Genomic DNA, 16,227 nt, shown 5'->3' with positions numbered 1-16,227 from the left:
ACGCCCCCCGGTAAGCGACTTTTTGATGCGTTGGAGCCAAGGGATTTTGTGAAAGCAATCAGCCATAATGACATCATGTAAGGCAGCCGCATAATGGGTTAGCTCTGGTGTGGACCTTAGTCTCCTCCAGTACAGCAGTGGTCGCAACCTAGTTCTTCCTTCAACCCATTTACTCCCAAGTCCAATGTCAAAGGAAGGGATCCTACGGGGTAAGAGGGCAAGAGATCTCAGGAATTCATTTTCTGATCAAATCAATTCATTGATTTTCGTAAAGCCCCAGAGTTCTGCCCCATTAAGAGCAGAGCCCAGCGCCTTAACTTCGTAGATCTGGGGGGCCGGTGATATAGGCTTGACGAAGGAGGCTCAGTGGTCCTTGGAAATGACCCCAACCATCTGTCTGTGCTTGACAACCGCCTTGCTAATGTGTGGCTTCCATGACATATTAGTGGAAAATGTGACACCCAAATAAGCAAAGGAGTCCACCTTTCCTAAAGGAATTCCCCCCCGATACTAGTGTCCCTTAGTGCGATTTATGCTGAATAAAAAACATGAGTTTGTTTTTTGTAGTACTGATTTCCAACCCTCAAGCATGACAAAACTCTACAAAGCAGGTCAAGAGTTTTTGAAGGCCACACGGGGTCTTGGAAATCAGCACAGTATCATCAGAAAAGAGGAGAATGGGAGTCTTCGCATTAGCTAACTGTGAAGAAGTACCATGAACCGGCAGTTTGAGATGCAGTCTTCTTTATTCAAGTAACAGCTTATATAAAGGTCTCATCCACAGGACACCCAACAACAACTGACAGAGAGCACTAGACAACCAGTCCCAAGCACTCCGACATTCTAGATTACAGCTTATTAACATTCCACAACAGTAAAAGCTTGCTAATACATATGAATACATTGCTAATGTATATAACTACATGGGGAAATACCACACACCTTTCCCCGAACAAAAAAACAAAAGAGAAGAATTACAGCAAACAAAGAAACAAATCTCGAGAATGGAAGGGCTTCCAAAAATTGCAGTTACTATGTAACATAATCATGTAGAGCCACAGGAACTCTACATGTACGAGAGCTCCTACGCAGAGGAGTAGTGACATTAGAAAGATTAGTTTGATTAGCTGGATTAGAGCAATTCTTTGTATGACTGGACACAACAGCAGACATGGAGGCAACAATATTTAGGTTCCAGATACGCCCATCATCTAGTTTCACCGCATTCTGGAAGAGCTTGACAACCCTTAAAGGGAGAAGAGAACTTTCACCCAGCAGACCTATGAGGAAGGCGTACCTTCACACGATCACCAATGTGTACATTTGTGTGAGCCACGACATGTCTGGCATCAAAATCTATTTTCCTCATAGTGGACTTTAGATGCTGTTTAGCCAGCCAAGGAGTATCACCAGTATTCACAAACTTAGGACACTTACCCCTCACCCAAGACTGAAACATGTATGTGTTTGGGGTTCGCCCCTAAACAGCTCAAAAGATATCTTGCCTGTGGTAGAGTGGGGTGTGATTCTGTAGGCCATGACTCTCTCGTGAATTTCAGTTTTCCAGTCTTTGCCTTGTTCTTTGGCTAGCTGGATGGACTCTTAGAGTACACGGTTGAACCTCTGTACCATTCCGTTGCATTCGAGTGGTAGAACAACGTTTGTGTTTAATACCTCTATTGATTAAGAATTCCTCCATCTCCCTTGAGACAAATTGGACACTGTTGTCCGTCAGAAGAGATTCGGGAAATCCTTCTCTACAGAAGATGTCTTGTAAAAACTTGGTAATGTTTCTGGTTTCTATGCATTGTGTGACTTTAATCTAAGGCCATCTTGAAAACATGTCAGTAAGAACTAGAACATAAAATTGTCCAGTTTTACAAGAAATAGGTCCCAAGAGGTCTAGAGCCACATTTTGCCAGCATCGTGTGGGTGCCTCCCGTACAACCATAGGTTGCACCCTGGTTCTGTACACTTTGTCAGACTAGTTACATTCTATGCAGTCTCTTATCAATCACTCGACAAGAATATCAATCACCGGCCAACAGAAGTGTAAACGCACTCTTTCCTTTGTTTTTGATATAGCTTGATGTCCCTGGTGAGCCAGTTGGACAAACGTAGTCCTGACAGAAGAAGGAGGGACCAGTCTAGTACCTCTCCAAACCAGCCCCTCACTCACACAGAGTTCATCCTTTACATTCCAGAACTTACGAGCATTCTCATTCATATTCTTCGAGCAAGGCCAACCTGTTGATACAAGATTGCAAATTTTATGTAAATCTGTGTCCTTACTCATTGCATTTCTCCACTCGATTTCTGAAACTACGTTTTCCACAATTTCACACACTCTAAATTCATCAACTTCCCATGAGACTTCAGGGCTAAGAGAAGCTCCTTCATCTAGCTCAGGCACCAAGTGAGAAAGACAGTCTGCAACTTTATTTTCAACTCCAGGTATGTACTTCACAACAAAATTAAAGTCTTGTAGAGCAATTACCCACTTACATATCCTGGAGGAAACCGCATCCAGCCCTTTTTTGCAGAACACATCTTTTAATGGCTTGTGATCTGAATGGACAATAAAAGGACAGCCCCAGAGAAACTTTTTTAATTTCTTGATTGCCCAGAAGATACATAGTGCCTCTTTTTCGATCACAGAATATAGGAGTTCAGGACCAACTAAGGTCCTAGAGAGAAATGGTAACCTCCTTGCCATCCACTTGTTTGAGGACAGCACCTAAGCCACGTGAGCTTTCAACTTGTACATCCCGAAGGGAGTTATAAAAGCAGTGAGGTTCATGGACGCCTCATCAATATTGACTTGATGATAAGCTGTCCTGAGATCAAGGGATGAGAATACTCGTGCATCACATAGTTGGGTTAACATCTCTGTGATGTTCGGCAGAGGGTATCTGTCAGCCACAACTTCACGATTGAGCGCACAAAGATCAACACACAAGCGTACCTCCCCAGAGGCCTTGCGAGCAAGAACCACTGGAGCTAACCATTCACATGCCTCAGTCTCAACTACGATACCCTCGCTCTTTTTCCTTTTGCTTTGAAATGCTGTGCACATCAGCGTACGCAAGTTGTAAATATGAGCGTTGTGCACATCAACGTAACAAAATTTATTTAGTTCAGTAGCAAGACATGTAAGATCACAACATAGGTGCTCTGCACATCAGCGTTAGAATGTGCAATCAGAAGAAAAGCTGTGCGTGTCAGCGCAGAAAGAGGAAATGTATATATTGTGTTTTCTTTAAATGACACACCAAATTGTAAATGCTGTGCCTGTCAGCGAGCTGTTACAGGAAGTATTGACACGCAATGAAATGAGTGCTGAGCGCGACAGCGAGTTGTGAAGTATGACACGGATGCTGTGTGCACCAGCGCGTCGTTTGAGCAGAAGATCGACGAAGAGATGATGTTAGCGTGTGTGTGTTGGTTGCCCAGCAACAGTATGAAGATCAGCGCAGTGACGTCGGGCTTCAAGCGTCATGAAAAGGATTTTATATTGCCTAGTAACAGCATGCAGCATGGCGCAGTGACGCCAGGCTTGGACGTGTCACTGATCTCTGAAGCCAACAATGGAGTCGAAGCGTGATGTGAGCGCGAGAGTGGAAGAAATCAGCGCGCACCGGTAACAACGTGTTGTTTTTTAAAAATAATTGTTGTTGCACTTGAGCATAATGAGTTCTAGCTGTGTCAGAGGTGTTTCAAATTAAAGGTAGCTGTAGTTGCGCTTAAGCGTGTCGACTTTTGATTGAGTGAGAAGTCTTTTTGAAATAGAGTTGAAAAGTTGTGCTGCGTGCGTTGAAGCTTACGAAATTAGTTACACAATGAGGCAGTCTATGCAAGAGTCGATGTCAGGATTAAAGGGAATATCCTGAACAAGCTCAGCAAGAAACAGCTTGGTTGTGTTGAGACCTTGATTCTTCATTCTTTTGAGGAGAAGCGTGGACCATGGGTTGAGTTCCCGCTCGTCGCCAGTGTGAGCAATACCATGAACCGGTAGTTTGAGATGCAATCTTCATTATTCAAGTAACAGCTTATATAAAGGTCTCATCCACAGGACACCCAACAGCAACTGAGAGAGAGCACTAGGCAACCAGTCCCAAGCACTCCGACATTCTAGATTACAGCTTCTTAACATTCCACAACAGTAAGAGCTTGCTAATACATATGAATACATTGCTAATGTATATAACTACATGGGGAAATACCACACTAACGTAGGTGCATCAATATGAATCGCGGTTAAAAAGTGTGCAATGTAATTTAAATATAACAAGAACAGGTTTGGAACCAATGTGCAGCCCTGATGAATGCCTTTAGAAACTGGGATTTTTTTCATTCATCTGGGCCTGATTGTCCCAGAGGATTCTGGCGTAATTATTTTCATGAAGTCGTATTACTAGGGGCAGAATGCCAGGAAGCATGCCCATATCATTGAGTACTTGCAATAGTTTTGGGCAGGGGACCAAGTCAAAAGCAGATTTTAAAGGGTCAACAGCCATTACAACGCGGCTGTAACCATGCAGTACCTTTACCACGCATATGTTACAATGCATGCACTGTTACCACGCATAATCATTACCACACATTTTTTTACAGAGCATATGCCTTTACAACGAATTAACGTTGTGAAGGTATAAATGGTAAATGCATATACGTTGCAGTGGTGGTAAGGGCATATGCTGGTAACGGTGTTAAAGGCACGAGCATGGTGAAAGCTATCGGCTACTTTAGAGGAAACGGAGTGACCCTTTCCGCTTCCTCTTGATGACCTGTGCCGCACCTCGCCTCAGAAGAGCTGACTCATATAGCCGCGTTCGACACGCTGAATCACATAATACTGCTGAAAAGACTAGAAAACATAGGAGTGAAAGGACAGGCACTGAAGTGGCTGCAATCATACTTGACGGGTAGACAACAGGTAGTGTCCATTTCACCGTTCACATCCAAAAAGACCCCGGTGCACCACGGGGTGCAACAGGGCTCTGCAATAAGCCCCATTCTATTTAACATCTACTTGCGCCCTTTGATCCCTATTATCAAGTCTTTTGGAATTGATCTAGTCAACTATGCGGACGACACCCAACTGGTATTTTCCATGGAAGGAAATCAAGCAGTTACCATGGACACATTTCAGGAGTGTATGCAACAGACCTCTAATTGGCTTAGGACAAACTCCCTGCAATTCAATGGAGGAAAAACGGAGGTTGTGTACTGCTCCACGGCTAAAATGTCTCGGCACCTGCCGCTGGAGTTCAGACTCACCCCTAAGGACAAACCACTGGTTCCAGTAAGAACAGTACGTAACCTAGGGGTCTTAGTGGACGATAACCTTCAAATGGAGTCACAAGCCAATAAAACGTCAGTATTTGTTTCTCCTTGTTAAGAGCGCTATGCCAGATTCTCCCACTACTGCCTAGCGTCACTAGACCTCTCGTAGTGAGGAGTATAATTTTGAGTAGACTGGACTACTGCAACTCTCTGTATCTGGGAGCACCGCAATCAGTAGTACAGAAGCTGCAGAGAATCCAGTCCATAGCAGTAAAACTGGTGTTAAACAGGCAGCGTAGGTCTTCAACGACGGCGGCTTTAAAGGACCTACATTGGCTACCCATCAAGGAGAGAATTCAATTCAAGTCTCTCTGTATTGTGTTCAGAGCAGTACATGGTCTGAGCCCCCTGCCTATGCAGGAGAAACTCACCTGGTATAATCCTGGGAGAAATCTTCGCTCTTCCAGTGCAAGTCTGTTAACCACCACTAGATTTAAGGAGACCAGGATGGGGGGGCAGAGCATTTGGGGTAGCGGCCTCACGTCTTTGGAATGATCTGCCCCTGAATATTAGACAAATGAATTCTCTACTTCCTTTCAGAAAAAGCTTAAAGACCTGGCTCTTCCCTAGGGATGAGTAAAATGAGCTCTCTAAATACGCAAATAGGTTATATGTTTTGCCAGTACAATCTTGGTAAGTCGCAGCGCCAGGATACCCGTAGGGTGACAGTTTTTGCGCTATATAAATCTCTGATACAATGCAATACAATCGTCCAGTAGCGGTAAGGGGGATTGGTCCTGGGGCGGGGTATGGATTTAGGGTTTTAGAATGAGGTGCTTGTTTTTTTTTTAATTCCTGAGGGGACGGGTATTTTTAAAAAAGGCTGGGGACTGGAGGGGGCTCACGTTGGGGTCTAGTTTTAGGACTTAGGGCAGGGATCGGGTATATCTAAAAAGGGCTGGGTGCTAGGGGGTATGCTGGGCTGTAGTTTTAGCAAAAGACACACAATTGATGGACGGAATGCAGAACAAATCAAAACATTCACCCCCAGTCAAGAGATCTGGCTTAAATCCATCATTCTTTTGCTCACCATGCCACCCCAGTTTAGACCTGGCTATATGCAAATCAGTCTTGACCCTGTGCCTCATGGGAACAGTCCAGCCTGAACTGCCAAGCCAGGTCCTCCCTGGACCGGAAACAAGCATCCTAGGACCGGTTTCGGGGTTTCACCCCTCTTCAGCCAGGATAGCTGGATTCCAGTTGCACAGTGAGCCCAGGACTCACGTCTGAGCATACCTGGCGCACTTAGGGCGAGAAAGCAAAAGACACACAATTGATGGACGGAATGCAGAACAAATCAAAACATTCACCCCCAGTCAAGAGATCTGGGTTAAATCCATCATTCATTTGCTCACCATGCCACCACAGTTTAGACCTGGCTATATGCAAATCAGCCTTGACCCTGTGCCTCATGGGAACAGTCTAGCCCGAACTGCCAAGCCAGGCCCTCCCTGGACCGGAAACAAGCATCCTAGGACCGGTTTCGGGATTTCACCCCTCTTCAGCCAGGATAGCTTGATTCCAGTGGCACAGTGAGCCCAGGACTCACGTCTGAGCATACCTGGAGCACTTAGGGTGAGAAAGCAAAAGACACACAATTGATGGACGGAATGCAGAACAAATCAAAACATTCACCCCCAGTCAAGAGATCTGGGTTAAATCCATCATTCTTTTGCTCACCATGCCAACTCAGTTCAGACCTGGCTATATGCAAATCAGTCTTGACCCTGTGCCTCATGGGAACAGACCAGCCCGAACTGCTAAGCCAGGTCCTCCCTGGACCGGAAACAAGCATCCTAGGACCGGTTTCGGGGTTTCACCCCTCTTCTGCCAGGATAGCTTGATTCCAGTGGCACAGTGAGCCCAGGACTCATGTCTGAGCATACCTGGCGCACTTAGGGCTAGAAAGCAAAAGACACACAATTGCAGGGTGTAGTTTTAGGGATCAGGGCAGGGGTTGGGTAATTTAACAATGGATGGGGGCTAGGGTGCGCCGGGGACCGGTTTGAGGGCAGGGGTCTGGGAAACCCTTTACCTCACATATGCCTTTACCATACATGCCTTTACAACAAAATTCGTTGGAAAGGCATGCGTAGTAAAGGCATATTCGTTATAAAAAATACATGGTAAAGGCTTTGCGTGGTATAGGCATTCGCATTGTAATGCATGAGTGGTAAAGGCATGAATTGCAAAAGAATGCGTTGTACCGTCATACATTCATTTTAAATCGACAAAGGCAACGTAAGGATTGACTCTGCCAATTACTACCTTCTTCCAATAAATTAACATGAAGCAAAAGACTTGGTTGATGGTGGAAATTCTTTTCCAGAATCCAGCTTGAAGAGGGCTCAAAGCATCACTTGCATAAATCCAGTCCTGGATTTTAGATAACACATAACAGCTAAAAACCTTTTGTATGCAATAGATTAGGCTTATCGGTCTATAATTAGCTGGTTGCTTCCTGTCGCCTTTTTTATAAATTGGGGGCACTACAGCACCCTTCCAAGAATCAGGAATGGGTACTCCCATAGCAATGGCATTGGCAAGAATAAGTAAATATTTAGACCATGCTTCAAAGGCATGGAGAAATATGTCTAAGTAATATTTTTGAAGCCACGCAAAGCCACTTTCCGTGGTTTTGAATGGCTCAAAAATTACGGAGTAATGCAAAGCAGCGCAAATCACTGTGTTGCATTACTTTGCGCAAGGGAGGCGTTCCATGGGCATTGTGGTGGGTGTTTTCATGCAACTCCCATGGTTTCTGATACATTCCCAAATTTACCAAATCTAGTAAACCTGGGAATGAGCTAAAAAGATGGCGGCGTTATGAGGAGAAAAGTGTTTATTTCTACTTGTTTTTTCCTCTTTCTGTGTCTGCTGCATTTTGTTTTCAGTGCTATCTTGACTCCTAATCCTTACCTATCCCTTGTTTCCTTGATTCCAAAACTAGTACTGTTTAATGCACCATTGGATCTGCTCTCCTATATTTCCTAAGTCCCTGCTGCTGCTCTTCTTCCCATTATCTCTGTTTCAGTCCCTAGTTTGCTGTCTTCCTTATAGTTTCCTTGAATGTTTGTTACTTTCTTTCTGCCAAGTGTGCCCTTGTTTCCTTCTTTCCTGTTAAGCACTCCTCTTTGCTAGCTCCTTTTCTACTGTGGCTGTGTATTTAGTTCTACACCCTTGCTGTTACTGCCTTGCCTGTTCCCGTTTGATTGCCAGGATCTGTGGGCATAGCTGACATCTTAGGTGGTGTTTCTTGTATACTGACACTATTGTCCTTGAGTTACATTTATAACATCACCAGACCCTGCTTTTGCATGTATATCTGATATGTGGGTATTTGCAGTCAGTATCTGTAAAAGTAATTGTGGATGAGGAACTTACTGAGCTTCAGTCTTACCGTGTGGAGCTCCCGAGTGCTTTAACCCACATTACCTTTATTGTTAATGTTGTTATATTTGTACGTCTTGCAAGTCTGTCCTGGATGTAGTTATTCTGAAGGCTATATCACCTCTTGGGTGCCTATCCTTTCTGAGTCTTAGCCATCTTGATCCTATGTCAAAGTTCCATTTAAAGCACTGTATATAGCAGATGTCAGTACTAATTAAGTCACAAAACTCAAAAAGGATGGGAACTGTCCCATCGAAATTCGAATTCATGAACTGCAGTGCACCATACCTGCTCGAAGTCGAGTGATAGGCCCCTTAAACAGTAACAAGGGGTGAGCTTGAGTTTAAATTGTCTCCCATTGTCTATGTTACAGCTATTGCTTCTTCTTCATTCTGTAGTGGTACACCACCAGAACACATGCACTTGGATTGGTACTGCGTTTTCCATTGTGCACCCTAGTGCCTTGCAATGACTAAGTCCATCCCTATCATTAGCTAGCAAATGTCATTCTCATCTGGCAGAAAACTCCAAAGTGACCCACTGCACACAGGTGTCTCCGAATCTCATCTATCAAGGTAAGAGTGAAAATATACTGAACTCCCATGGCCGTTGGCATAATAAAAGATGAAAGGGCCCTTCTGAGATACACACCTCTGACCTGCCACCGCACCATGTTGTCATAAGAGAGGACTTTGCATGCCAATCCCAAACTCCAAATCTCCCACGGCATCTCCCTCCTAAAGGGGCCCGGTCTCCTTGTTTTGCCTTTGTGTTTCTCCCAATTCCGGTGGGCAGAAAGGAAGGAGGGACTTCCTGTTGTCCCGCTCCAGATAGCCTGACTTAGTGTGTATGGAGGGTGTAAATAAAACACAGTTGATTGAGCGGCTTCGGGGACCGCCCCAGTGACATGCCAGACCAAATCTTCAATTAAATCTGCCTGATTGCCCCGCATGCCCAGGCTATCCTGACACGGGATACATGTGGGTCTCCACTGTAGATATTTAACCCATGTAATCCTTTGACAGTTCCCTTCATAACAGTGCCTCTGCTTCATAATTATTAGGAGACTGTCATGTTATCCAAGAGTAGATCAGTGACCCGTGCATGAATGCCTTCGCATTAGCGAGACCATGGGATGACATGTCTCCCCCTTCTCCCTGCTCAGACCTGGACCCCTGAATCTGTTGCTGACAAATCAGACCCAAGAATGTCTCGGCCTGGACAGAACAGACCCTTCCCGATGGACAATGGGCCCTGCTATCCACTTGCATCGTGCCTGCTAAACACTTCTGCCGAAGGTGACTGCTGGCATGAAAATATCCCTGACATCACAAGTGAAAAGGACTGCATCTTGGACAGTAGAGCGATTGTGTCTTTGCACATTGTCCGAGCGTACTCCCACTCCATAAACCGAACAATTAATTAAAAGGGGGAAGGGGGAAACTTTAAAAAGGGAGGTACTGCACATTAATCTTGGCTTGCTATATATGACTGTTCAGCAATGCTGGTTCCCATTAGAGCTCAGATGTAAACAGCCTACCCATTCCCAGCATTCCCAGACAATTGACCTGATATGGATTCATTGAAACTGCGCCAAATTAAGAACATTTATGCGCGCAGCGACAAGATGCTCAAGTGATGCAGCATCTCATGTAGCGATCATTCCTCTCATTAGAAATCCCCCTTTGAAATAGAGCAATAAATGATGCCACAGGATTTAGCCCAATATGTTTGTGTCATGGGCTACGATAAAGTGCATGCTACAGAGTAAACATGCGATGATTCCATCCACACACAATGTCTGGTAAGGTGAGTAATGTACACCGTCCCGTTTCAGGTCACTGGGCATATAAGGATAAAGTACTGGGCTTCAAACAGCTAACTTTCTGGCTGTAGGTACATAACATGCTGTGCTTGAGCAGCTCTCACTGATAAATTGAATCACCCGATATAAAAAGGAGACGATCCAAGTGCACTCACTAATGGTTTCTTATTGACTGCCTGCGTCTCCCGAAAGTACTTGAAGGAACAATTCACCATTACCAGACTATGGGCCAGATGTAGGAAGACAAATAGCGACCGCAAACGCCGAAATTCGCAAAATTTCAGCCTTTGCGATCGCAATTTGGCTTTCAGCAATGTAGGTAAGATTAAACCTACTCGCAAAATAAGGAATCGCAAAAATTGTGATTCCGTATTTTGCGATTGCATTTAAGGAATCGCAAATTACGATTCCTTAAATGCAATGTAAGTAGCACAAATAAAGTGCACTTTGGCCTTAAGGAATTACAACTTCAAGTTGGTGGTAATTAGCGATTTCCTTTAAAAAAGCACTTTTTTGCTTTTTAGGTCTCGCCTGAGCCAGCGCATGCGCTGTCTCAAGCGAGACATTTAGTAAGCGGGTTTTGGAAGTGCTACCCAGAGGCAGCCAGCCACCAGCTTGCTGTTACGTGCAGAAGCGTGTGCAGCCGCCAGCTTTCAGCGCCCGAGGCGCCATCTGGACCCTGAATTACTTTCACTTTTGCCGCTCGCGTGCTTGCCGTTGCGCGCGCGCAACCCTGCTTTCACTTTTGCTGTCTTGTTCTTTCTCGCTCCTCGATTGCACTCGTCTCATTTTCTGTCCCCACCCTTTTGCCAGCCGCGGTCGGTAGTAGGAGTTCCTGCAGGGCGGTGACGTGGGGAGGGGGAGGGGCAGGGTGGGGGGTAGTAAACTATGGATTACGGAGGTTTACAGGTAAGTAAACATATAAATTAATAAAACGAATTTCGTTGCGTGCACTGCATCCCCAAATGCGATGCAGTGCACGCAACGAAATTCGTCTTATTAATTTATATGTTTACTTACCTGTAAACCTCCGTAATCCATAGTTTACTACCCCCCACCCTGCCCCTCCCCCTCCCCACATCACCGCCCTGCAGGAACTCCTACTACCGACCGCGGCTGCCTTTTGCCCTCGCTCGAATCTCTTTCTCTGGCCTCTCTCGTCTGTCTGTCTCTCCCTCTCTTCTCTCCCCATCTTGTCTGCCTCACAATTCCTCTACTTTTTCATCTCTCCTGTGTCACCACTCTCCTCCCCCACTTGCTGTTGGTTTTACAAGTCTGGCCTTACCACTTACCCCAGCTGGGGGGAAAGGATCTTGTATGTCTGTAAACACCATCCTGTTAGTTGTAGAAAGGCTATCAATTGTCACATCAGAAACTGGCTTTTGAACCTTGGGTCGAATTCAGGTGCTGCGAGCAATGCCAGGTCTAAGTTACAAATGGCAGAATTCAATCTGATGTCTAGGAGGCACAGCCTGAGAGGAAAAAAACCATGACAGTAAGCGTAATTTAATTTATTTTTCTCTTTGCTTTTCTTTTGAAGAGCTAAGATGCCTGAGGTCACAGAACCACTTAGCTGCACTGTACAGACAATTTTCTCTTTAACAATCTAAACACTTATAAGGTACAAGGTTTAGCTGATGTTGTTGCACCAAGGATAATGTGCTGAAAAACTAAATACTTATAAGGTCCCAAAAGTGAGACCTATTGTCTATGACAATGCTTGTTTAAAAGTGCCATGTGGTACACATTCATGCCCTTTGGGCATGTATGTGCGCCACATGTGCACAAATGCACATTTCAGGGGTGCAACAGGGTGTTCTTTTGGAACCCTTGCACCCTTGAAATTGTGCCCGTAATTTGCGAGTGCCTCTTGGTTACTCTCAAATTGCGGGCGCAAATCCTATTCATTCCTATGGGCCTCTTGACCCATAGGAATGAATGGGATGGTATTCCTTGATTGCGAATCTCAATTTGCAATTCGCAATTAAGGAATATTAAGGAATTGCAAATATTTTTGCAATTCCTACCTACATTCAATTTAGCGAGTCCTTAATAGCGATTCGGTAAAAATCGCTATTAAGAACTCACTAAATTGAATTTACCTACATCTGGCCCTATATTAGTAGGTGTGTAGACTGCTGTTTGTAGGCGATGTATGACTTGCGAACTGCTGACTTTGTTCCTCTACCCACCGTGCTCGAGGCACCCGCTGTTGCATCATGTGTGGACGCTGTTACCTCCATTCCGTGCCTCTCCTTGCCTGCTTCTTGCTCTCTCTGTCGAGACTTGCAGGTATACCTTCACCACCATCTTGCAAAGGAGGCCCTCAGCATGACTGGATAGCGAAAATGAAAATAATAATGAGGTCACCTTATTAAAACATAACATGTCATGTGTCTCAAAATCGTAGAAGAACATTGGACGGCAGAAAACACATCAACAAATTCAGTCTGTGAGAAACTGCTACAAAACGTATTAGCGTGGCACCCTGTATGAGGTCATATAGTGCTAAATAGCAAACCCTTTCAAACTTGAGACCACATTATTTTCTCAAATATGCCCATATCTTAAACATCTTTCGCACTCTGTATACATATAAACAAGTACAGAAAATCGCATTTTGTTAAGAGCACAATTATTGACAAGAAGTACAGGCTGCATAATGCAATCTATTCCAGAGAAAACAAAAAAAAACACTCTCGTCTCAAATTCCTCAACAAGAAAGCAACTCGGCGATCAATGACCTTTAAACTTAACCTTAAAGTCAAAAAATTAAGTTGAGCAAACTACTTGTAGGATTTTCTTAAAGCTACAGGCTCCTTGGCCACTTCCCAACCTAGCCAATGCCTTTACCTGAAGGAAATGTGGCCGGATCTTCAAATTGCTACTATGTGTAGGTACAGACAAGAGCAGAGACAAAAAAGGTTAAATGGAGGTCATCTGGGCTTATAAACCTGTCCCTCCCTGAGAAAGGTCACCACCTCTGGGTGTGCCCAGGAGGTCCAGAAATGTCTGACTATCAATAGTCGATCTGATGCCGCAAATCGCTATGGGAGGGGGCCAGGGGACCCTGCAGGGGAAACTTCTCAACCCGTCTCCTCCTGGATACACTAAACAATATGGGCCAGTGTGTTCAGCCCCTCAGTGTGACTGAGATCTTCACCTTGCTATGGTAAGGGCTACAAGAGGTGACATGAATTTCTCCTTGGGGCCGGATGGCATCATTTGAGGCTACATCTTGGAAGGAGGTAATATGCCCCAAATTAAATGTGCAGTAAATTCGACATCTTACTGATACAGCTCACTCACAACCAGGGACTAATGCTTCCATGCACTACAGGACTATGTACTTCATAAAAATCCTGAATCAGACAGATTAAATTACAGGAGGTATAAAGATGTTTGGGGACGGCAACAGCAATACAGAGGCAGCCTATGTGACCACGTGGCCATATCTAAAATATGCTCTGTGAAAAACTGTCAGTTGACAATATTATGTGCACACAGACAAATATTAAACTATGTATAATGTGTTAGGCAGTGACTTTTACACCAACTTCTTTCAAAATACAACACTAGCCTGTCTTCTACCTTCTGATATGTTTTTGGAGGGCAGCCGTGGAATGCCAAGGCTAATCAATGAATTAGGCTGTTTTGTCATTTTATTTAAGTAGTACATGTCCATTTACATAAAACAAAATGAGAAGCAGAAAAACAATACAGTTTTCCTTCAGGGTACTCTTATTCATGTTGAGTTCACACCATGTCTAACAAGCTTTGGCAAAGCCAATAACTCTCTACAATGAGAGAGCCTTTGTCAATGTTTTTTAGCCATGCTGTACAGCAGCACGGGCAACGGGAAGACGGGTGTCAGGGAGCAGATCCATAAAGACAATGGGGGGTGGGTGGTAGATAGCAAAGCAACACAGACAATGAGGAAGGAGAGGAGGAAGCAAGGCAATACAGACAATGGGAGTAAGCAAGGAGAATGGACAATTGTGAGCAAGCCAACACGGTCGGGGCAAACAGAATGAATGGAGAAACACAGAGGGGGGAGTACAGAAGGGAGACAGGTGAAAAGGAATCCCTCTGTATGCTGCTTAAACACAAAGAAGGACATCAGGGAGACAGCCTGCAAACACATTCACTCTTATGGAGTGCATTAATAAACACACAAAAAAGTAGCTCCCAAAACATGAGTGGAAGGACACAAGTACTTGGGCCATGCTCCAGGGGAGAGCAAAACACAAGAAGAGGAAGTGACAGCTGCATGTGTTGCCAAACGAGAAGTGAAAAAATGACAGTGACAATGAAGCCAACCATTGGCAAGCAATTAGCAGACTCTAAGCCCACTAACAAACTGTCTTACAAGTGATCTAAAGAAAATCATCACTGTAGAATCTTTCTTTCTAAAAATATGGTTCAATTAAGTAAAATTGTACATCTGAATTATTTTTGTTTGCAAAAAAGATAATTATTTTCGCACACACACACTCCATCATTGAAACTCAGTGTTCAGCTGACGTGTTTAGTCAATTGAATCACTTTTTTCTAATGAAATGATCCCTATACCTTACAAATTTCAAGTTAACATCGAGAATAGCAATCTATAAAACTCTCAAGATGCAGTCAACATTTGCAACTGCTTCAGCTTAGCAAGATACTTGTTGTTACGAAACAATTCTTTTTAATGTCAGATGTGGTGCCAGTTTCATTAAAAGATCCTGGCCCGGCATGATAGAAAATCTTTAGGTCAAAACTATAACAAGGATGTTTTGAACACCAAATATGAAAAGGACAGGTTGTGCCTTCTCTGGGTTGTAAATGCTGGCGTCAAGAGCAGCTGACTGCAAATTATGGATAGAGGAACATGTTCATCTATCTATTCAGCAAATATCAATTTAACCTTCACCCTGGGGCAACACTGCGGTGGCTTCTGTGCAGATTTTAAATTATATTTATCCATTTTGTGAGGCGGTGGAACCCGCTTATAAGTGCTGCTGCTTCTGATGCCATTGTATTGGTCATTATGTTGTCTCAATGAGACGGATTATGAGAAGCCGTGTTATATGGTTTTAATTCTTTCTGTTATCATCATTCATTATTTATGATCATTGGAACTTCAAGATCCATTATCTTTCCTCTTCTATTCGGTGTCCCACCGAGGGTCAGTGTTGTCACTCCCACTATATAGAGAATAGTTGGACAATTGAGGACGTCTGATTACATCCCAGTGAATTAGGAGTCCAGAATGCGAGCCACCTCAAAACGGGCCTGCAAGAAGTTGATTTATTGATATGCCCTGGGGCCCCAATTCTAAGGTTGAGGTTGAATGCCAATCCCTGAGCAAACTGGATGGTTTTCTCACCCTTACAGAGTTTTCCACATGGAGTAATTACGGATAGCAATTTTCCACAGATCAGTTTTGGAGAGTCAAACCTACTGAAATTTACTGGGAAAAAAATGGGCACTGATTACAAAGACATATGAATTCAATGTGGTAGGCACAGAGGGCCAGCTGTGCAAAGCTTTTTTGAAGTCGCAATCAGTCCAATTCGCGGAATCGGGCCGTTTGCAACTGCAAAAATGCTTTTTTTATGTACAAACACCAAACTGAGATTCTACAGAATTACAATTTGAGTTTGCAAATCTGTATTTGGAAGGGG

The 16,227-nt window shown here is 44.1% G+C and overlaps 1 protein-coding gene across 6 annotated transcripts in view; it reads right to left on the bottom strand.

The window, feature by feature from the left end:
* LOC146817752 (uncharacterized) overlaps window positions 1–16,227 on the bottom strand; it is a 221,216-nt gene that overhangs the window by 66,367 nt on the left and 138,622 nt on the right. For 4 of the 6 annotated variants that reach the window (XR_014962584.1, XR_014962581.1, XR_014962582.1 and 1 more), the window contains one exon: window positions 12,754–12,896. Coding sequence is in view for 1 of the 6 variants with exons in the window: in XM_085609234.1 (XP_085465360.1) it covers window positions 12,799–12,896 (98 nt within the window). In the remaining 5 variants the exon portion in view is untranslated. The remainder of the gene's footprint in view (window positions 1–12,753; window positions 12,897–16,227) is intronic. The other 2 variants (XR_014962583.1, XM_085609234.1) reach the window with 1 other exon arrangement.

Source organism: Triturus cristatus, chromosome 6, assembly GCF_964204655.1.
Source record: "Triturus cristatus chromosome 6, aTriCri1.1, whole genome shotgun sequence".
Lineage (NCBI taxonomy): Eukaryota > Metazoa > Chordata > Amphibia > Caudata > Salamandridae > Triturus > Triturus cristatus.
This window is presented reverse-complemented; position numbering and strand designations above follow the sequence as displayed.